Below are 22,917 nucleotides of genomic sequence, written 5' to 3' on the forward strand. Positions count from 1 at the left end.
AAAAACTTTTTTACTTTTTATGTTTTTAAATGTATCTCTGGGTATAACGGAGGGCTGTGTTTTTGCTACTGTCTATTTGATTTAATTTTATTTTAAACCGCGAGGCGCTTTAACGCTTCAGGCCTTGACCATGCTGGGGGGGATCGGGGGCGGGATGCTGAGGGGGACCCCCTCCCTCTGCGCACTGCCCATCTATCTCCACTGCGCCGCTCCTCTCGATGGTGCGGCCTGCTCGGGGCAGGATGTCCCGCCTCTCCCTCCCCTCCTGATTGGCTGAGGGCCTCTCCGGCGTGCACAGGGGCCGGGCGGAGAGGGGGCCGAGCTTCCCCAGCTTCCAGTGTGGAGGGAGGGCGGGCGCGGAGGAGGCAGGGCCCGGCGCTGCCGGCGGACGAGGGGGGGGGGGGCGGGCGGGTAGCGGGGAGGAGGGGCGAGGATAACCCGGGGCCGAGCGGGGCGAGGAGCCGCCGCCGCGGGCGGCCGGTGAGTGCGGGGAGCGGACAGCGCCTTCATCGGCTGCGGGGGGGGGGACACAGAGATCCCCCCGCACCCAGCCCCTGGATATGGCGGCGGCGGCGCCCCCGGTGCGGGGCGGGGGCCGTGCCCGGGCCTCCCTCCCTCCCTCGGTCCCTCCTTCCCTCCCTCCGTCCCCGAGGGGCTCTGCTAGGCCGCCCGTGCAGCCCGGGGAGGCCTTCCTCGGGTGCTAGGGGAGGGGGTGGCCGCGGGTTTCCTCCCCCCTGAGGCCCCGGAGGGGGTCTCTTGCACCCTAAATTATTAAAGACCCAAGGGGAGCCGCCCTCATCTCGGCTAAAATAACCCCGCGCTGTTCGTTTTGTATGCCGGATCGTTATTTTTCTCCTCCTGTGGCAGGTTGGGTTGCTCGGCCAGCCCGGAGAGGAGGCTGGAGAAGGGAAGATGTCTTCTGAATCTTTTTGTCTGGCTGCGCAAGCGAGGTTCGACTCCAAATGGTTGAAGACAGACTTACAGGTGAGGCATTAGGGGTTCGTGTCGCACGGCAGTGACCTTTCAGGATCAAGGATGCTTGTAGGCTGAGCAGCTGACAAACAGAAAGCTGCAGCGTTGCTGATGAGATGGCTTACTGAAAGAAATACGTACGTGATATAACACTGCACGTGAAGGAACACTAAATTATTTTGAGCTGCAAATAGATCTGTGTTGGCAGTCCAGTCTCCTCTGCGTGGAAACAACCTGGACTACACGTGTGTGTTATTTTTGTGGAGTGCCAAAGCACACACCTGTGTATGCAGCATTACTGTTAGAACAGAGTTCTTTCTTTAGGCTGTTGCCAAACTTCTTATCTGCAATGGAGTTGGTGGTTTTAATGCACAAGAGAACTGATGGGAAAGACACTGGAAATTAACTTTAAATTTTAAAGAGTTTGGATTAGCTTTTACTCCAGTTGTTTGGGTAACAGGTGTAGGCTTCCTTTAAATTTTGTCCTTTTCCAAGGGAATTGATTTTGTATCGAGTCTGTCAAAGAGATGTGGTTTAAATGGTACTGGTATTTGTTGAAATGTACCAGTGTAGGGTGAGTTTTGCTTTAGAAGATGACATGTTTATTTATCAAGATTGTGCGGTAGAGGATTGTGTGGTAGAGGAATGATGATGATATCATGTTTGCTCAATTCAGGTTTGAAAACTAAGAGGAAAATACAGAGAAGTTAAAGTGGTTTGGGTCAGTTACGTTTCATTTGGATGAAATGGGTAACTAGAGTAAGTCCTCGTGTTGTACGACTTCCTTCCTCTGGATGTAGCATAGAGATACCTTACTTTGAATAACCTTTGCAAGTTCTTGCTCAAATCTCTGAAGTTCTTGTTGGGACAAGCCAGTTGGTGTTATTCCTTTGATATAGATGTATTTATTTATTAATTGCATTCTGAGTGACTTTACCCAGAAGTACATCGTGGATGGGCTGAATGGTAGAGTTTAGCTGTCATTGTGTCCAGTCAAAGGTCTGTTCTATGGACTTGTGACCCAAAAGCAGCCTTTTTCCAGTATTTTACATCAAACAAGCTAAATCGGATTCTAAAGTGACAGGTTTTGTATGTAACCATCAGGGCTCTACTGTATAATGTAAGTGCCATAAAATTAGAGGTCACTCTTGATTTGGCTAGTTTAGTTCTGTCTCTCATTTTCTTATCCTTTCCAAAGCCAAAAGTTTGGATTCAAAGTTAGATGTTTTGGCTAAGGAGGTGAATACACTTAGTACAAAAAAAAAAAATTGAAGATGAACATATTCAGAATTATAGAAATACTTTTCTAGTCACTGGATACTTAGTTCTAGATTACAAATAAGTTGCTTTGACTATTGTAAAATTATAGCTGGAAAAAATGGCCATCTGTCTGTAATGACTGCTGAGTATGGATTGCCTACTTTTCTTCTGTATTATACAAGGTAAAAAATGTGACTCTTCATGTGATTTGTCATATTTTTCCTCTCTGTTGTAATGTGGTTTTTTTTCTACATCCCTTTTTTATGCTTACATGCACTTTTGACAGGAAGGTTTCAATTGCCTTAAGGATTATTTTCAACTGAGTGTATAAAATGCAGTGAAATACTTGTCTTTTATGGGATAGTTGTATAGTTAATGGGTTATAATAATGCCACTAAATAATAAAAATCTTAATTTGTAACAAATCTCTGTGAATAAGTTCTTTTATGAAAGTTCTTTATGAGTAATAAGTTAGACTGTAGTTGCCAGGGTACTCCCTTTGTTTTCTTCTAATCATGCTCTAGCCAAAATAATGAGATTAATGAAATAAGAGAACAGTAATCGTTTGTGATCTGCTGGACACAAACATCGCTTCTCTGGAATGTGAAGCGTAGCCAGACCTCCCAGGTATAATACAGTTTCCTTACTAGGTTAGCAATTTTTGGCGTTAGGCAGGTCCTCATCACAGAACTCTGTGTAGACGTATCTGTATGTTACTTTTTATTAATTTTAAAAAAAAAAGGCACGTGGCTCTTGATTTACTCTTTTTATTGTATTAAATGGCAGATGTCTTCTGTCAAGTAAAGGGGTTTGAGGCTATGGGGAATTTTTGCATTGCATGATTGACTAGTGTGACCTAGCTACTTGTGAAATCTCTTTATAGACATAAATCTTGTATCACTTTGTTCTATTTGTAGCAAGCATGCAGGTTTCCTGCCCTGTATGTGTTTTTACCTGCTTATTGTAGAAAGGCCTTGACAGTGTTCAAGATACTATCAACAGAAATTGAAATTATGATAGTAATACCTAGGAGAGCTTTGAACAAAGGCACGCTGATTTAAGCGAATGGATCAAGCTGACTACACGTTACTGATTAGAATTGACTCTGAAACTCTTCACTTTGCACCTAGATTCGTAATTCCTTGCTTTACAGTAGTCAAAGAGCATGTTGGTGGGATTCCTTGCAGAAAGAAAGTTATGCTGGAGAGTCCTTAACCTTAGGAGACATACAGAGTCCTTAAAAGTAATTTTCTTAGTCCTTAAAAGTAACTTTGTTGTTGTTGTTCTTGAATAACATTCTTTGCTGTTGCCTAATTTGAGGGTTATAGCTGGAATTGGAAGGGAAGCATCTCTTCTGGTTGATGAGCAGTCTCCGAAGTCTGACTCCTCCATTTTTCTTGCCTCTGTTGCCAGAGGCTCTTTATTTAGACTTGATGGCTGTGGCAGTCACTGTGAATTAGAGGCACTGAAGTCTCTCTGATGATCATTAGGTTCTTTTTTGACTTTAGCTCAAGACAATGTTGCAGTAATAATGTAATAAATGATACTATAATGTTATGTGCATTAATAACAGTCCAGTGTAGTGGTATTAATGGAATAAAATCCATGTGTCATTCTTTTCTTAGCATGGATTGTGTTTAATCACCTGTGAGAGCCACTGTTCCAGCTGGCATTCAGGCCAAATTTGAGTATACTTACTGAGTTTTGGGGCGTTAGTGTTAATAGACAAAGCCAGCATGGTGTAGCATATTATTACTGTTCTTAAGAAAGTATCTGAGCGCTTTTGTAGTAACAGGGAGCCTTTAGCCTCCAGGAGCAACTGACATGGTGTGGAAAGTTGGTGGAGACTATATATCTTGATGACAGAATTTTTGCTTCTGTTAATTTCTCTGAAGCTGATTTAACATTATTATAGGAGGCCAAAATGCTCTATAAAGACTTAAGTGCAGCCCACAACTGTCAGGTCTTTTTACAAACTTTGTAATTAGTTGACCTGTTATCGTATGTTTTACACCTGCTAGGAAAGTCTAAAAAGTTTAGAAAAATCTAAACACTCATATTGTAAATTGTTTTATTCGTGTTTTGTTAATGATTTTAATGATGTTTAATGATTTTTGTTAATTTGTGAGTTCCTGTTGGACCAAAGTTAGGCTCTGTGTTGCCTGAAAAAACAAACTGCTACAGTAGCTGAAAAATTCAGATAGTTCAGCTCAGTATGAGGTTGCATCAGCAATACAATATATGTAATGTTTTCTTATGTGCATGTATCAATAATATAACTGTATAACAGCTAAGTAATCCTATGAAATAATAAAACTTGGAGTTGCTAGAAAGGTTGGATTACCACTCATTACATTTTATTTTAAACATTTTATATTTTTGGTTTTGTTTTAATGCACATTAAAACACATACTCCTGTGTATTACTGGTAGAAACCATCACATGTGTAACAAAATCTGTGTGAAATGGAAGATTGTGTTCTAATGGCTATTCTAACGAAGGCATCCCTCTTAAAAGGAAAACATAACAATATACAAATGGTAGGGAAGATTAAAGTTGTTTACTTAAACCTAGATAAGCAGTTTGCCAAGTCAATTTGAGCTTAAAATAGTGCCATTTAAGTGAAGGTACTGCACCAGTTGTTTAGAACCTGATGCAGAGAACTTTAATTAGTGATGGCTGAATCATAAAAATAGAATCAGTCAGCTAATGAGATGCATGCGTGTGTCTGGTGCTTATTGGTCTGCCCATTCTGGATCCTGCAGAGGACTACTGCGCTTAATAGCAGGGGATAAGGGAGAAAAGCTTTCATATTCCTGTAGCATGGGAAAAAAAAAAAAAAAAAAAAAACAAACACAAAACTTTAAGCAATAGTGAAAGGTGCAAGGGCTGTCTACAGAAAAGAACAGGATGGATTTTCATTGGTTTTCATTCAGTTTATGGTTGGTAGGCTACTTCTGTCTTCTTTTGCCACAGAGATTTGAGAGATCTTTCTAAACTGAAGTAGCCACCTGTTAGGGTTGTATTTGCCTGAAATCTTTTCACCTTCCCCCAAAGTTAAATTTGGCATCCGTATTTTTGTGGAAGGCCAACTCTTCTAGCACCTAGGTCAGTATCTTTGCTGATGTAAATAAATGATGTCTTGACTGTTAAGAAGCTAGTGAAAGTTGCTTTCTTTGTTTTGTTGATTTCAGAGTCATTTTCTTCTTAGTTTCAGTATGCTGATCAAAAATGAAATGTAAAACTGCAAATGAGAACTCCAACTTAAGTTTTTAAATGTAGTGAAATTTGTAATGGAGAATTTTTAATATCTAAAAAATGAGGTAATGCTCTCCCTCTAAAATAAATGATTTCCAGAGGAGGGATGAGGACTGGACTTTACATGGAGCGATAGGTTGGAGAAGTTAAAACTCAATGTTTGTGCAGGTATTTGGGCTTAGAGCTACTGTTCCACAAATGGAGGAAGTTAGAGAACTTCTCTTTCAAGTTTGAGGGTAAGACTTAGTTTTTCTTTGCTTATGGCTGTTAAATGTTACTAAAATTTTGCAACAAATGGAAGCCTGGTAGACTGTCAACAGGGGGACATTTCTTGTTTGACCCCAAATCTGTTGAAGTGTTACAAGGCTGCTGGACTTTACTGTCTTTGTCATCAGAGCTTTAGAGCAATATGTTAGACCTAATGATGTTCCACTGTGCTTTGTATGGGTGTGATTTGTGGCATGCTTTAGCAGGGAAGGAGGCTAGGACAGAGTATTGAAGACAAAGTGAAACATAAATTGAAGGGATTCAAAACAGTGAGAACAGTGGAAAGACTTAGGAAAGCACTTACTGTTTCTCCTGTGATATGCTTCTGTTCATGTGTTGAAAAAATATTTTTCATCTATTTCTAAATAAAAATGTATTTTAATGTAGCCTTTAAAATGCAACCAATGGCTAACGCAGAAGTAACTGAGTGGAAGAACAGATTTCTGTCCACATCCCCTCCCCAACTGCTGACAATTCTGAGGTGAAGATTATTAAGTAGCTTATATTTTAAATCCATATTGACGTTTTGTGATTATCTTCTATTTCCAATGTAGTTGTATATTCAGGAATCCTACCTGAATCAGACCTTATCGTCTTTTTTATGTTATTTTCTTTCACTTGCATCATTTTTCTTGAGCTCCGTTTAAGTTTTGCAGAGGCTTCTGTGCTTGTTACAGGGAAGTTTATGAAACCACATCAAGAACGTGATCTGCTAGAGCAAGTGGAATAAGCATTGTCTGATTTTAAAAGGTTGTCTTAGAACCAAATCACAGCTTCTGATGGTTTCTAAAGTAACTTACCGAAAACAAACCTTGTAGTGGTGTTTTGAGGATTCTCAGAAGCTTATCCAGTTGTGGTTGCAATGTTTCATTTTCTAGAAATGTAAGGAAATGCTAATGCCTTGTTCTGTAGAGGTAATGGCAGGAAAGGGATGTATGGGGGCAGAATTTCACTGCCAGCCCCATTGGAGAATAGGAACAAGAAATGCTAGCAACCAAACTAGAGATCCCTTTGACTTAATTAAATCTTCTACTAGACAGAGTAAATCACAGTTTAACTGTGGAGATAAGATTAGCAAAAGATTAGAGTGGGGGCTGCTCAGTTTACAGTACAGTAAAAGTTCGCTTTGAAGTCTGTTTGGGCCCTTGCTTTTTTGACTTGGGTAAGTGATCAGGACTGAGATTTAGGTCTGTGTGGGAAGTATAAATTTGGCTAGGTGCATGCCTTAGAAGCGCAGAGATCAAGAAGATGTGGTCTAGAGATGAGAACGTGTAATATATGGTGGAAGCAGGTTGGGTTTGTGAAGGTGAGGTGTAAAGGAGATGAAGATACGTGGTCTTTCCTGAAAGGAAGTTAGGAGGTGTTATGGGAAAGATGAGGGAGATCTGGGGCATGGGGAACGCTACTGGATACGATGAAACGAGTAGGGAGGTTAAGAACATGTGCCAGGGCTGTAGGGTACTGGTTAGTGGGGATGGAGTTATGGCATTGCTGTCATCTCAGACTTGGGAAGCAAGTGTCTGGGAGGCGGGGCAAGCAGGGACTTGGGGTTCTTGTGGTAAATTTACAGAACATACATCTCTGCAACTGTTGACAGTTGGAAACATTCAGTGAAAACTTATTCTTTGTTAATTTACTGAGTTTGTCAAATTAATCCCTTTATACATTCACAAATGAAGTTACTAAATTATTAGAGGGAAAGATGATCGTGTGAATCAAATAACTAGTGGGTGGGTGTTAGACTTGTACTCTTGTACTTGCAATCCGAGTATGTCAGAGACAATGAAGAGACAGTAACATGTAACATACTCCTGCAGAAAAATTGTGAAAAGTCATTGTGAACAGCGCCCTCTTTTTTTAATAAGTAATTTGCATATTTAAGTAACTGTATGGCATGCAGAGGTCCCACAATACATTTAAAGTACTAAATTCTGTTGGTTAATAATTCATTTGTATTAAAACATGTCGTCTTTTCTGATCCTATTATTCTGTCATGTTGTGCTTACACGTGCAATGTGCTAGCTGGGGAACAAGGTGAGAAAACCTACTGATTGACAAGCCAGGAATGCATCAGATTTCCTGACAAGTCTTAAAACACTAGAAAGAAAGAAGGCAGGATTGTGTAATCAAAGCAGAAATTTGACCATAGAGTTGACTTATTGTTATCTTCAGCTGCTAGTGTCACAGAACCACAGGATGGTGGAGTTTGGCAGGGCCCTCTGGAGGCCACCAGGCCCAAGCCCTGCCCCAGCAGGGCCACCCAGCGCAGGCTGCCCAGGCCCATCTCCAGGCGGCTTTTGGAGATCCCCAAGGAGGAGACCCCACAGCCTCTCTGGGCAGCCTGTGCCAGGGCTCCTCACCCGCACAGCACAGAAGTGCTCCTGGTGCTCAGGGGGAGCCTCCTGTGGGCCAGTTTGTGCCCAGGGCCTCTTGTCCAGGCACTGGGCACCACTGAAGAGAACCTGGCTGTGTTGTCGCTGCCCTCTCCCTTCAGATGTTTGTTGACATTGATGAGGCCCCCCTGAGCCTCCTCTTCTTCAGGATGAACAGCCCCAGCTCACAGCCTTTCCTCATACATGAGCTACTCCAGTCCCTTAATTGTTTTCATGGCTCTTCACTAGACTCTTTACAGCTCATGTCCCTCTTGTACTGGAGAGCCCAGAACTGGGCCCAGCGCTACAGGTGTGGCCTCACTGGTGCTGAGCAGTGGGGGAAAGATCACCTCCATCAACCACTGTCAGTGCTTTGCCTGATGCAGCACAGGACACCACAGGCCGTCTGTGTGGCAGGGACACGTTGCTGGCTCATGTTGAACTTGGTGTCCAACAGGACCCTCAGGGCCTTTTCTGCCAAGCTGCTTCCCAGCTGGGTGGCCCCCAGCATGTGTGGATGGATGGGGGTGTTGTTCGCCAGGTGCAGCACTTGGCACTGCTTGTTGAACTTCATGAGGCTCCTGTCAGCCCATTTCTCCAGCCCGTCAAGGTCCCTCAGGATGGCAGCACGATCCTCTGGTGTATCGGTCACTCCTCCCAGTTTCTGTGGGTTAACTGAAATATGAAGGGAGTTGTGAAACTTCTGTTACGGTTCTGGAATTTTTGGATTATGTCAATAAAGCTTCTTGAACAATTTACCCCTTTAAAATTAACCTTTGCTTCCACTTCTGAATGTCACAGTGGCACTGTTTAATGTGTTTGCTCTACATTGAGTAGGTTAATAGTGACCCTGTTACAGTTGGAATTGAGTTGCCTGCAGTTACGACACATGAACTGGTTGTAAGTACTGTTTCTTCAATGTGCTTTCAGGCAGTTGCTTTGATTATTGCTACAAGAGAAGTCCGATATTCCTTTACTTTCAAACTTGTCCCTTCCCCCTCTCCCACAGCGCATATACCACTGGCAAAATGTTAACGACAGCATGAATGAAAGCAAGTTTGTTTTTCTGAGGGCTGCTGGTGTAAGCTTCCACATGACATATTTGGAGGAGGAGGAGGAGTGGTCTCTGACCTGTAATCTCAGTGGTTGCTTTATCTTTGTGCACCATAACAAGAAAATGACTGATAAGAATTTGAACACCAAACCCAAGGCAGAAGAAATTTTGTTTACTCTTTCAGTTTTTAGCTGCTTGAAGGACTTGCATGAGCTTTGTGCCATGCAAAAAGATTAGAGGTTAAAAAGGAAAAAAATTCTTTTCATTCTACTGTAGCAGTGCTTACAAAAGTAGGAAGTTTTCCTCATTAATATAATGTTGCATTATGAAGAATCATGAGTTTAAAGGCTGTAGGTTTTTTAGTGTGTAAGTTTAAGGGCAGTGAGAATTATTTTCCATACCAGGGTGATTTGAGAACATAAAATATAAAAGATGACAATTTAATAGACAGAAGTCTTTACTTTGTGAAAATTGTTATTTTTGCAAAGTCTTTTTTTGTGATCCATCTGAAGGGTTGCTGCCTTTGCTATTTTTCAAGCTTGTGTTTTGCCATAGGTTAGCATTGAGCAGGTGAACAACCTAAAATAATTAAACATCTTCTATGCAACAGGAGCCAAAAACAGCGAAAAAGAAAACCTATTACTGAGAATTGGGAAAAATAAATTCTTTACGTGTCCCAGTGAAGACTATGCCCACATCAGATGAAGGAGAAAATGAATGCCTGTGTCTTTGTTGAAATATTTATAGACCTAGAACAACGCAAGAAATTCAGTCGGTGGAAGAGGATTTGTTTTGTTTTGTTTTTTACATTGTTGAAGTGCGACTTTAGTTCAATCTATTCTGTTTGTTTTTAATTTAACCCAAGTGTAAAGTTTTTAGCAAAACCCAGTCTCTGCAAGAGGCCCATGTTCTGTCTAGCCCCGAAGAACAAGGAATGTCACTTTCTTTAAAGTATTGTCACAATGTAATTCTGGTGCGGCATAATTGGTAAATTGCAGATGAGTTGAATAAGGTCTAGGTCAGACTGTGTGATTCTTCTATTACCCCCCCGAAGAAAGGAAGTAGCAAGTGACAAATACATACAATTTGTCAGCCCGTACTTTGGGTAAAAGAAAAGGAAATCATTAATACTTGTTGGAGTGAATTTCTGGCTTATGCAATATGAAGTCAAAAAGCTAATGTGGTAATTTAGTATGCTGCAGTGGTGTCATAATGTGCAACCTGTCTTTAATTTTTCATGTTACTTAGATTAGCTGGGTCAGCAAATGACTTCCCTGCAGTTGGTTGTGGCTCTTAAAAACTGTAATCTTTAATAAAATATCTTTAGGAAACTGATCAAAACAAAGTACAAGCAGACTTCTGTGGATAAAGGCAAATATTAACAGCAGTTGTGTAACTTCTTTGTGTTATTCCTCCTCACTTAAAATGCTTTGGACTTGAATGTTAGTTACATAACACGAGAGTGCTTCTAAATAAGCTTTCAGCATTTTTCTTGGATGTCTCCGCTGCATCGCTCTGGCATGCTGAAGGAATTCTGTTTGCCAGTTTCATTTACTCCCCTTCTCCCTTCTGCTGTATGGTTGCAAATTCTAGCCTGGTTATTAAGGAATTCACTCGAGATGTAGACGCCCGTTTTGCAGTGTTCTATATAGCAGAGAACACCAGCAGCAGAGGGCAGGTTATCTTGGTCATTAGGTTTCTTCAAGGGAGATTGACATCGTTGGTAGTTTCACAAGTTGGTGGCCTTCGTGTCATGTACTCTGACTGAGTTCCACGCTCTTCAGTCGCTGGTTTGGAGAGGGGACTGTAGTGACTTCCCCTGTGCTTCCCCATTTTGTGACTTCAAGTAGCCTCAGTTTACTGGATGGCTTGTCCCAAAGGGGAAAAGGGATCCCCCTCCCCCATTTACCCAAATTACTGCATGATGTTGTCTTGAATGTGTGGGTATTTCTGAGGTGACCAAATCATGCTTTTGATGAGAGTTACTCACCAAAAGCAAATTGATCTCACCGTATTTGAGTCTACACAGTCAGATCAGATAGAGCTTTTAATCTGAAGATAGCATAGCTAGAGAAGCAGTTATCCTGAAAACCTTTTAGTCCCTGTCAAACACACACAGAATTTGCCAGTGAGGTGGCATATAGTGTTTTTTTAAATTTCTTCTGTGTTGGCTTGAGGGGAAAAATACAGCTGTATGTAACTGCATATAACGTTTTTTTTAACAGCTTGCTTTTACACGAGATGGACTCTGTGGCTTATGGAATGAAATGGTAAAAGATGGGGAGATTGTATATCCTGGAACAGAATTAACACAAAGTAGTGAACTACCTCCAAGAAAAGGTATGTTTTTTTATTATTTTTCTCTTTTCTTGTGATGAAAATGGAATTCAGAGTTCATAGTGTAAGAAAGCTTTGGTTTCTTGTCATGTGTCTATACAGTCTGCCAGTGTTCATATTTTGAGTTAAATGCAATTGAAACTGATCTCTTTTAAAGTGTGCAGGAAGGTAATATCTGAGCCTTCAAACGAAGGCTTAAATCTGTTCCAGTCTCTTTAAATTGAACATAACCACTCGTGTTATGATGAGCAAGGCTTGGCAGTGTCCTTTTGTTCACTCTCCTTGGTGTGTTTACAGCTGAGGCCTTTGTCTAAAGGAAGTGGGCTGTGGAAGGGGTAAAGGTGATAGTGCTATTTCTAATGTTGTTTATAGTCTTCATGAAGTGACTAAAAGGTCAGCTGAAAACTGTCCATAATCCAACTGCACATGTAGTGCTTTTTTTTGTCTTTTAATTTACTTTAGGGCAGGTCACACACTGCAAATCAAATGACAGAGTAACATATCTATTCAGATTAATAATCACATTCTTTGATTAGAGACTTGCTCAATATTTTACAAAAGGAATAGAGAATTATTAAGATCTGTCATTGGATATTCAATGATTTTCAGCTTTCTGAAATACCTGGATTTGGCATTCCATGTAGTTTTGCCTTTATCAATAAGGGGGTTTGTGGAAAGTAGCAAAAATTTTCTTAAAAATGCAAATGTGCAGTTAGCAGGATACTTGTGCTATTTGTGCTTTTTTGTTCCTTTGGAGGGGTGAAGTGTAGGTCCAGTAGAGTGGAGGTCATGTCTGTTCTTTTCTGCAGCTGGAGTATGTTTTCTACAGAAGTACTTCTAACACATTTATTCTTTTGAAAAGCTACAACAGTTTAGAAATTTTAAGAGTTAAGAGCCTGAGAAGGCTATATTCAGATCAGTGTATGAATTCTCTTTCAGTGTAATTAGCCTTCTTAAATGCCACTGTGCTGGACTACATGGTTTGTAAGATGTAACTGATTTGCTTACTAGACTTGAACTTTGAGAAGGAAAAATTAATCAAGGCTATTTCTGGTCAGCGTTGATCAGATTTTACATTTGATTCTGTTAGGCAGCAGTGAGTCATGAAACCAGAAAAATTGATGGTCATTTTGCAGCTCAAATTGAATTTCATGAAATGAAAATGTGGAATACTTCAGCCTGTTTAGTTAGTAGTTCATTGTTTTTACATAAATGATGTACAAATCTGTTTCAAGAGGAAAGGGAAAAGTGCATGCCAGTAACTAGATTTACGTAAATCCTACTGTTTTTATATGAAAAGCAATGTATTTTAATATCAATATTCGGATTCTGCTGCTATGTCAGCTAATTTGGAGATGAGAGGTTGCTGTAAGTAGTCCTTTTTATTTAGTCTGTTTTAAGAAGTTTTGATTTATACTCATATGTTATAATCCCTTTTACTTCACTAGTGCTATATCGTTCTCTGCTAACGCTGCCTGGGCTGCTCGAAAGAGGTGCTTCATTCTTGCAGCGGGTAGTCAGCAGAGGCAGTAGACTGGAAGACCATGTAATTGATAGTGAAAAGCATTCCTTCTCTTTTCTAGGAAGAAAATGCAAATATTGCATTTGTTTTCCCTGTTAGCAGAAAGATTTGTATAGGAATAACCTCTTTGTTTTTTCTTCCTGGCACTTTCAGAAAAATGTGTGTGATTAATGCATCCAAGGAAATGAGTTTGCATGTTTCCAAGTATCACCTAAGGGCACAGCTGTGACAGTAGTGATGTTCAAATTCAGGTGCACTTGCAGTATGGCATGTACTTAAAAGGTAGTCAGGCTGCCATCAGGAAAATTGGATTCGTTTAATGTCTGAAAATAGTAAAAAGTATTAAATAATATTTTTTTCCTATAAAACGTTTAAGTTAGGAAGCCATTACCGTACATTTTGAAGATGTCAGTTGACCACACAAGTCCTTTTTGTTTCCACAAACTGGTGTGTAAATGGAATTCCTGTTTCAATTAGCTATTTTAAATAGGGTAAAACTATAAAAATTATCAACTTCATGCCTCTGTCTTGTCATTGGTAAGCACGGTGGGTTTCCTCTTCTCTTCTTGCCTGTTCTCTGCTGTTGTGCCCCTTATCTGAAAGTTGGATCTTTGTCTGTCAGCCTGGTGCTGTTGAATGCACGCACCTCACTCAGCATTGTGTCTGCAAATAATGATCAAGGCCAAATGCTCAAGAGATTGCAGAAAGGCTGGCAGAGCTCAAACCTTTGTAATGAGAATAACAGTATGTGGGAATTGGTTATGCTGGCTACTGTTCAGACAACATGTATATGAAGCTGTAGCAGTGAGCAGGCACGCAGGCTGGCTCCTGCTTTGAGCCTCCTTTCCCATATAAGAAAGAACTTGTTAAAAGTGAAAAGTGCCTCTTTTCTCTTCCTTGTTTCTGCCTTCAGCAAGCTAGTTATATTGGCTGTACCCAGTGTCGCAAGCATTCAGTACTCAGCTGTAGATTATCATACTCTCTTTGCAGGACAGGGGAAAGTCCACAGTCATCCTGTTGGACAGTTTGACTTCATAACTACAAAATGCTTTATTGCATGTTCAACAGATTTTTAAAAATCATTTAAAAAGTAGTATACCCCAGAAGACAAACTTTACTTCTGATTAGGGTTAGGAGAGTGGAATTTTCTGTCATCTGGACTTCTATACCTTGGGGGCTGTGTAAATATGATTTATAAATGGTTAGGTATGCATCCTTCCTCCACAAATAACAATCAAAATTTGTGTATATTTATGTAGTCTATATCATGTAAAACACTTAGCATTTGGGCTTTTTAGTAAGTCTTCCTCATCCCATGTAGTAAGGTATAGTCATTTTTATCCTTCCCCTGATCTTTTCCTTTGCAGAAGTCAGGAAGAAGCTGGACTTAAAAATATGTGCATCCAGTGTCAGTGATCAAGTCCGGGGGAAGTTTTCACAAACATGTTGCTTGCAGATGCTGCAGATCTCGTTAAGTTGCTGATCCTCTGAAGGGTTGGTGGTTATGGGAAAAGGAACTGTAAGAGAAGGCTTGGCTGTTTAGGGCTTCATATGTTAATGCTGTTATCTCCTAGTCCGCTCTTTGGCGGAGAGAACTGGTTATGTGTTATTGGTATTGAAATATTTCCTCGATCTCAGATTACCAAATACTATTTTAGAGTAGTTGTGAAACGCAGCCCGTCCTTAAAGCACACTGTGTAACTTGTGCCTTGTGAGTGGCAAGGTATTTGTAGCAACATCTGCTGGGAAATGGTTGCGGGCTTTTTTTCTTCTGCTGAGGAATTCCTGACTCTGTCAGTTGTTGGAATTCAGGAGCAGCACAAGGCCTTGTAGTAGCTGTTTGAGGCAATTATGGTGTGCCAGTTACACTTCATGTTCAGTGAAGAAAATAAGGCCCACCTTTAGCTGCTGCCTTTCTGTCCCCTCTTTATGCGGGGTTAGGTTATTGCTGTGCAGGACTAAGCATGTTGGGAGTTCTTGTGCTTTGATTTGGAGCTAACTTCTAGCTGAGGATGATTACTTCGGTTGCTCCGTTTTCACTCTCTGAGCATACCTACCTCATCCTGGAGGCTTACGATTATAAACCAAAATAGAGTTAAGAGAAAGTTCATTTGGGGAACTGTAACACAGGTGTTTTTCCCCGCTACATTCGTCTGTATTCACACTTAAGTCTGAGAAAAATGTTGTTACAATAGGCTGTCACACTGCCACCTTTTTTTTTTGTGTGTTCTTCTGAAAACTGCCTTATTGTTATTTTGGTCTGTGCTGGCTTTGCTCAAGATTTCTTCCTTCCTGCCCCCATTTTCTTTGGGGTTCCCTTTCTGCAATCTCTTTCTTTAAGCATAACTGAGCTTCCGTGAATATGAAGTCCATGCTGCTGCTTTTAACTTGGACTGATACCAGCATTGTCCCTACAGAGAAAGTGGTTTTGTGCAAGTATAGTGAAGTCTTTGTGAAACAATTTGTCATGGGCTTTTAATGTGGTTTTCTTTTTTTTTTCTTTTAGCTCAGCTCCCTCCTTCTCCCCCACCTTCCTTTTCTGCTCATATAGAAAATTAAAGAAACTCCTCCTAGTGGATTTGTGTATGTTTAATGTCAAGGTTATTTGTGTACGACACAATGGTGAAGTTCCAACCCGGGCTGGGACCTCATCTGCTTGCAGTGAGGGACTAAGTTCGTAGCCCTTTGTTGTCATCCTTTGCCAAGGATCTGTTAGAAAGCATAACAAGTTCTCTCGCAGCTCTCTGCAAAATGTAGTGTCTTGGCACAGCACCCTTCTACCCACTGCCTGAAATCCCAGCAGCTCCTGCGGAGCGTGTCTTTAGTTGTGTGGGTGAGTGGAGAAACAGCGAGAGCATGGTGTTATTGTGGGAATATTCTGAACTGCTCTGGCTAAACAGGGTGTTTGGTTTAAATGTATAATGGGATTTGTGCCTTCTAACGTCACTTATGCCTTGGAGTAAAACCAGCTAAATTCAGTCATCTTTTGGACACGTTTTATTATGCTGATGACTGCTGGACTGTTGGATGCTCCTTGGTATTTCAGGGGGATGGTTGTACTTGGTATAGTTTCCACTTGAAAGTGGAGTATCCACGCTGCTTTTTACTGTGCTCAGGTGACCTTTGCTATCCCTTCCTTAGCCCACAGTCTCAGCTGCAGCAGGCATTGTGCAATTGTCTCCTGTTTTTTTCTCTTTGCCTTGTCTTCAGGTGCCCCCTCCTGAGTGCTACTGCGTGTTGCAGGTTATGAAACATTGGCTTTAATTTAAAACTTGTATGATTAAGGCAGCTTAAAAAAGCATGTTTTGGGAGGTGCTATTGTCTGCAGCCAAGGAAATGTTTAACAAATAGTCAATCACAGATCCAGTTACAACTAGATCAGACATGCATTTTTTCTTTAAGCCAGATGGAGGAAATAGTTGAATGTTTTTGGAAATTGTACTGCTTTGCATGCTCTGAAGTAATGAGAGCCTTTGATATCCAAGTGGGATAGGTGCAGTCAGATGTGTTGTATCTAGCTGCAGCTGTAAACCTCTTGCTTACTATCATCTCCTGAAATGCGCTAGTGCAAATGTATTTGGTGATGGGGGGTGAGATAGAAGGAAAGACAAAATTCTAATTCCTGTCTAGATTGTTGTGGCCAGGGCTTCTGGGAAGGAGTCTGTGTAGTCTGGGTTGGCCGATAGGAGTGGAGGACCAGTAATTTTTAAGAGCCTGGTAAAGATGTCTGGGTCTAATCTCGTCAAGGATAGGTTGCAAATTCTAGTATTGAGAAATCTGGGGGGATATTTTTAGAAATGAAGGGTCATAATGGGAAAGGCAGTTGCCTGCGAGGCCCTGAATTGCAAGGCAGTCTTGCACATTGAACTGGCTGGAGGTAAGGAAATGGAAATCCGTACGAATAAGGAAAGAGAGACTTCCAGCTGTCTGGTTCTACTGTGTTTAGCAAATTGGGGCTTTCATGCAGTCTTTGATTACAGAGATAAGTGACTAATGTCTGTTTTCTGTCTTCATGAAAGTAATCCTAAAATGATTGCAAATGCTTTTTTATTGCTTGGGTAGAAAGTGGTGGTATTATTGCTTGCTGGTAATTACTAAGATGCCAGATATGTTAGAAATGTTGAAATACTGCTGCATAAAATTAGTGTAAATGTCAATGTATAGCTCTTCTTGATTTTGAAATTAAGGCAATTGCTGTATTTTACATGTTGGAATATGAAAACAAATAAATGAAACAGAAATGGAGGTAGTTGAGAGCAAAGTCCGACTTAAAGTGCATTTATTGCAATGCTGACCTAAAGTGTTAGGGTGGATTTTAATCAGATTACCTAGGAGGTTGCAGCAGTGATTTCTGCATTTTAAAGTCACTGTCTCATGAAATGTAACATGAGAGCTAGCACCTGTGGCAGTTAACATGGTGCATACTACTTTCTTTTCCCTTCTTTTTTCTCTTAATGATAGACAATATTGCTGTAAAAGTGAGGGCTATGAGCTTTACCTTTCTAATGTAGAACTGAATTAAAGGAGCTTTACCTTTCTAATCTAGGTCTGAATTAAAGGAGGAAGTAGTTTAACTGGCCTGTTTTTTTTCTTTAGATGATAGCACTGAATGCCAAACTGCATCAAAGAAAGAAGAGCAAAATGACAAAGAAAAGAAAGATGAAGAAGAGGCTCCACCGCCTACTTACAGGGCCAAATCGATTGTTGAGAGTTGGGTGTGGGGCAAACAACCAGGTATTGTGGCTGTTTTGATGATTCTCACTGAAGCGTTACAAGTTCTATATTGATCACTGCTTTTGTAGCATCAGGAAGTAATTGGATCAAATGTAGTTGTTGACAGATGCATCTGTTAGGTTAGTGGAATAAGTTTGGTAAGTGGTTAACTGTGATTCAAGTTAACCATTTGCCATAACTACTTTCGGGTTTAATTACACTCATGACTTGAAGAGTCAATTTGCACCTTTCATACTACTTGAAGGAATGATAAATTGGCTTGGAACAAATGCAGTTATACAGTGAAATGTTAAGATGCCTTTAGATTTCTGTTCAGTTACAGACAAACAAAAAAAATTGCTTAGTTTCTGAAGCCTGAATTTTCTGCAGGCAATAAAGGTTTAATGGGTGATTTTTCTTTCTGGATTAGTGGTCTGATATGAAGGAGTTTGAGCGAATCATGGGAGGAATGTTGAAAGGATTTGTTCAGTTAACTATCTGTCCTGATCCTTGCTAACAGTAACATCACCTGTGATGTCAGTGGGAAAATAGTCTGTGTGTTCACATCTTCAACTGTGGCTCTATAAAATACTGATTCTGATATTGAAGCCAGCTGAAGTTCGTAGCTCCTTATTGCTGCAGAGCAGCAACACATTGTCTGAAATGGTCCAACTTTGAAAGCAACGTTACAGAAGAAGCTTCACTTCAGTGGTTTGTTTTGTACTTCTGGTGCCTGAAACTACCCGATTCAGATACTGGAATGTACAAACTTCAGAGACATCTGTTGTGCCCCTGTTCCTTTCCCCTCACCCCAAATCACTTGAGGATCCCTGGCAAGAGCATTGTCTCTTCAGGGCCAGAGTCTGGATCTGTGTAGCCATCTTTGCTAGGGAAGCTATGTGACTTGTTTCTGTTGAGCCACAGGTCGTCTGCCAGTCTGCTGTCCTCTGCTCTGTGCCAGCCAGCTTTTTCCCCTTTCTTAAGGACAGAAGGGCAGATGGGCTTGATGTCACTCTAGAAGTAGGACAGAATTTTGCAGTGTAGGAGGAATGAAAAGAATTGCCATTACAGTGGAAGGGGGAGGGAGTGTTAAAGAAGGGAGACCGTGTTGAAGAGACGCAAGCTAAAGGTCATGTTATTTTTGTTTTATATTTGTATTTAGTGCTTGTTGCTGAAGAGTAAAATAAACCTATTGTAAAAAACTGTAATCTAAATACTAACTATCCTACCAAATTTCTCTCAAGTGACCAGGGTGTTTGGGATAAGAACTGGCCTTTAAATTTACTCTCCAATGATTTCTTTAAAAATTTAAAATAAACAGAAGTTGTTTATAAAACAAGGGTTGTGTGTGTGTGTGTATGGAGGTTTCAGGAAAAAAAAGTTACTTTCTTGCATTAACTTTTAGTGCTTATATGTAGTATGGCTCATTATTGTTGAACATGTTTTTTTTCTAGAGTAAATATCTATGAAGATTTAATGTACTAAATTTGTATTCCTTGGTTTCAGTTACCTTTTGTGCTTGAAGTTCACATCACCTTGATCTGATTTAACTGTATGGGACAGATAAATCCTTAAATAGTACTATAAACACACTTGTATTTTATTTGTATAAGTGTTACTGGTGGCTTTCACTCATGACTGTAGGTAGCTTTTTGTTTTGCATTTGTAAGAAATAGAGCTAACAATTGCTTTTTGTACCATGCTAGTTTTTGTGGCTTGGTAATTGATTTTGAAAAAAAAAACAACGGAGAATTGATTCAGTCTTGGTGCTTTGCATCTGTCTCATAAAACAAGAAAAACTATTTTAAGCTTGTATTCTGTCATCCTTCTGAAAAAAATAAAATCGATCCTTCAGTATTTGTCAAAAGCACGAAGGAGCTTTTGAAAACAAGAATTGTTTTTTAAAGGTATTCCTACTGATCCAGTAAGAATGAAAGACTTACTGTGTTTTCACTTGTTTTATATTCCTTTACGAGTAAGGTCTGCGTTTCAGGTTAATACCCTGAGATATATTTACTGAATTTAATGATTTACATTATAAAGTCTTACGTTATGAAAGTTGTATCTAGACATTAGATAGTGGATTATCTATGTTTTAGAAGTGCTGTAATACAATCTTACTTTGCCAAGAAGTCTGGAGGATCACGCTATTGAACTTCAGCAGGCTAATCCAGGTTGCTGGGCCTTGTGACATCCCTCCCCCATGAGAACTGAGGGATTTGGAGAAAGCACAAAAAAAAGCTCTTCATAAAATGTGTTGAGAAGCAGTGCTTTTTGTCTTCCGCTCTGTTTTGTGATCCGGGCACAAATTCAGTGAAGCAAAATGCTTTCCTCAGTTCTAATTTATGCTGAGATCACCGCCAGAACAGGGTGAAGATGTCATACTTGTGGTGATTTTTTTTTTGTGTGGCCTTACTATGCTAAGTTCTGTAAAAAAATAAATAAAAAATATGCATAAAATAGTAATAAAAACATGGGTAGTTTATTATTTTACTTTTAAGTTTTTTCTTCTCTCTGGTTTCAGTGTTCATCCATTTCATATTCAGCTCTTACTTGATGCCAGATTCAGGCCTCATTTTGATATAAGTGCTCATTTAAAACATCTTCCCTTTGTCCTGTCCTCACAAGATTGTGTATTCATTAGCCAGTCCTTCAGATTTTTTCTTAAAAATCTTGTTTCATTACTTTCATCAGTTTTCTTGGGTAGTCAGACCTGATTTAGCAGTCCGTATTAGCAATGAATTAAACCATTATGCTGGTAAATCACTGTCATGGCATAGCACTTCTGGGGGCTCCTCAAGTACAGCTGAGAGCTTGTTTTATAGATAATGCTGCCTCTTGTTTCCTTGGTAATGTTAGTATAGCTAAGTGCACTGAGAACTGGTTCAGAGGCAATACCTAAGGGAGGGGAGGTGAAAACTACCCTTGTGAATTCAGTGAGATACACATGAGAAAAGTGTCACTGGCAACAGCAGTCGAATCTTTGTCCTTTGTAAGAAAGGGGGGGACATGAAGTTTTATCCTGTAAGACCTATTAGATGAATCAAGTTTGTACTGTGTACAGAAGTAACTAAGCATTGGTGGCATTGAAAAATCTTTTTAACAACAGATTAAAAGTTAGTGACACATCTCTACTTTGATTTAAAAAAAAAAATAAAATTCTTGATCGAGTATTTTTAAGTTCAGCTTTAGAAAAGATGTTTAAAAAAGAATGGTTCAGTGAAAGGGTGACACTTGCCCAGGGCCTACCTCCTGTTTTACATCTCTCAGAACTCCTGCCTCCCTGTTTTTTTTCACTTTCTTACCACTTGAAACAGATTTTAAATCCCCCACACCCTCAGCTTGAAAGTTATTGTCTGGCTCCAAGCATCTTTTTGATTTTGAATGTTGAATCTCTTCCCTCATTAAATATGAATAAGGTGAAGCGTGCTGATGGGTGTCTTTTGAACAGAGAGGTCAGACAGAAGGAAGCAAAAAGCTAACCACCTGTTAGGAGTTGCGTTCTTTCACAGAACCAGAGTGGCGGAGGCTGTCAGGGCCCTCTGGAGGCCACCAGGCCCAAGCCCTGCCCCAGCAGGGCCACCCAGCGCAGGCTGCCCAGGCCCATCTCCAGGTGGCTTTTGGAGATCCCCAAGGAGGAGACCCCACAACCTCCCTGGGCAGCCTGTGCCAGGGCTCCTCACCCGCACAGCACAGAAGTGCTCCTGGTGCTCAGGGGGAGCCTCCTGTGTTCTTAATATAAAATAATTACAGGAGTATATTTAGCCATGTTTCTGAAGGAAATTAGGTGGATGTGATGGTATTTTTGTTTTTCCTTCCAGCTTTTGAATCGGCTGTGCATTCTGTGGCATTGGCTTGCTGGCCCCCCAGATGTGTGTTAAGCTGAGCTGACTGCATCCTTTGGCTGCTCTTTGTCCAGTGGAAGTACTGTATAGTAGAAGGGGAAAGAGATGAGACAAAATATAAAAAGCTGTAGGAAATTAGCACACATTAGCTCTGCTGCTGACAGGAAATGAGTGCTCTTTATAGTGGCACATTCTTGTCAAATTGTTTGAAACGCGTTTTGAATTTTCAGGTCTGAAATCTCTTTAAACTATATCGTCTGTATTTGCCTTTTGCTGAAGCTCGTGACTCAGTGGAAGTCCTTGAAACTTTTCACTTCTGCTATGGGCATTTTTCACGATCCTTAATTTGCCACTTGGAAGCCTGCAGAGTTCTCTACAAGAGCTACTGGCATAAATGTTAATAAACCATTTAGTATGTTATTTTTTTAAGGTATAAGGGAGCAAACATGCCTTTAACAGGCTACCTGCCTTAAACTCATGTCAGGTTAATGTATTGGCTGTGGCTGAGGTGATTTAAGAAGTTATTGCCTTCAGCTGCTTGTTTTGCCCCCTCAGATTTGCTGACGTAACTAGATAGCGCATCACCGCTTAACCCTGTTCTGTCAAATGATCTAGGTTAAACACTACTGGTATTTTTCCTTCTAATGCAGGGAATTTTTGGCAGGATGAATTGAGAAGTGAAGACACGTAGTTATGTTAGCTGCCGTGGGGAGGCAGTGATGTGATAAATTTTAATAGAAGATGGTAAAACCCTTACCTGCCTCAACTGCAGCTAGGAACATATCTGACTGTAGTTCTCACTTAACAAGTATTCTGCTAATGATAGCTTGAGAATTTAAACTTGTGTGTTATGACATCAACTCTTACATTGTAGGTATGGATTAGGTAAATAATTTGTCTCCACACTTTGTAAAATAACTGACAAAGCAGAATGTTGCAAGGGACATCTGGCATCAAGGACTGGCGTAGTGGCATAAACAGTTTTGTTTAAAGAGTTCGCTGTAACCTTCTCAGATGAAACTTGAATCGTTGCTATTAATAACCTATTCTCTCAGTAGTCTGTTTAGATACTTGGTAATATATGTTGTTCAGGCTTGACCGATTTCAATTGGTCAGTTCCCTAATGTATTTAAAACTTTCTGAAGAGGAAGTGAATTTTTGTCAAGACTAATTTACTTACGGAAGAAGAGAAGATTTAAATATGGGAAGTGTGTAGATACAGCTCACTTTAAAAATAAATAAATAAATAAAAATCCAAAGACACCCGGGCACCCTTTTTCCCCAACAGTGTTACTTCTAACAAAACAATGCAGTCCT

General features: G+C 40.3%; 1 protein-coding gene across 4 annotated transcripts in view; it reads left to right on the forward strand.

Annotated features, from left to right (window-relative positions):
• The first annotated feature begins 374 nt into the window (after window positions 1–374).
• The window catches only part of HERC2 (HECT and RLD domain containing E3 ubiquitin protein ligase 2), a 115,026-nt gene continuing 92,483 nt past the window's right edge, over window positions 375–22,917 (forward strand). For 2 of the 4 annotated variants that reach the window (XM_040535518.1, XM_040535524.1), the window contains exons 1-4: window positions 375–480; window positions 868–984; window positions 11,409–11,523; window positions 17,639–17,776. In XM_040535518.1, coding sequence (XP_040391452.1) covers window positions 913–984; window positions 11,409–11,523; window positions 17,639–17,776 — 325 coding nt within the window. In that variant the 5' untranslated portion in view covers window positions 375–480; window positions 868–912. Of the gene's footprint in view, window positions 582–867; window positions 985–11,408; window positions 11,524–17,638; window positions 17,777–22,917 lie in introns of those variants that run through there. The other 2 variants (XM_040535509.1, XM_040535499.1) reach the window with 2 other exon arrangements.

This window comes from Cygnus olor, chromosome 1 (assembly GCF_009769625.2).
Source record: "Cygnus olor isolate bCygOlo1 chromosome 1, bCygOlo1.pri.v2, whole genome shotgun sequence".
Lineage (NCBI taxonomy): Eukaryota > Metazoa > Chordata > Aves > Anseriformes > Anatidae > Cygnus > Cygnus olor.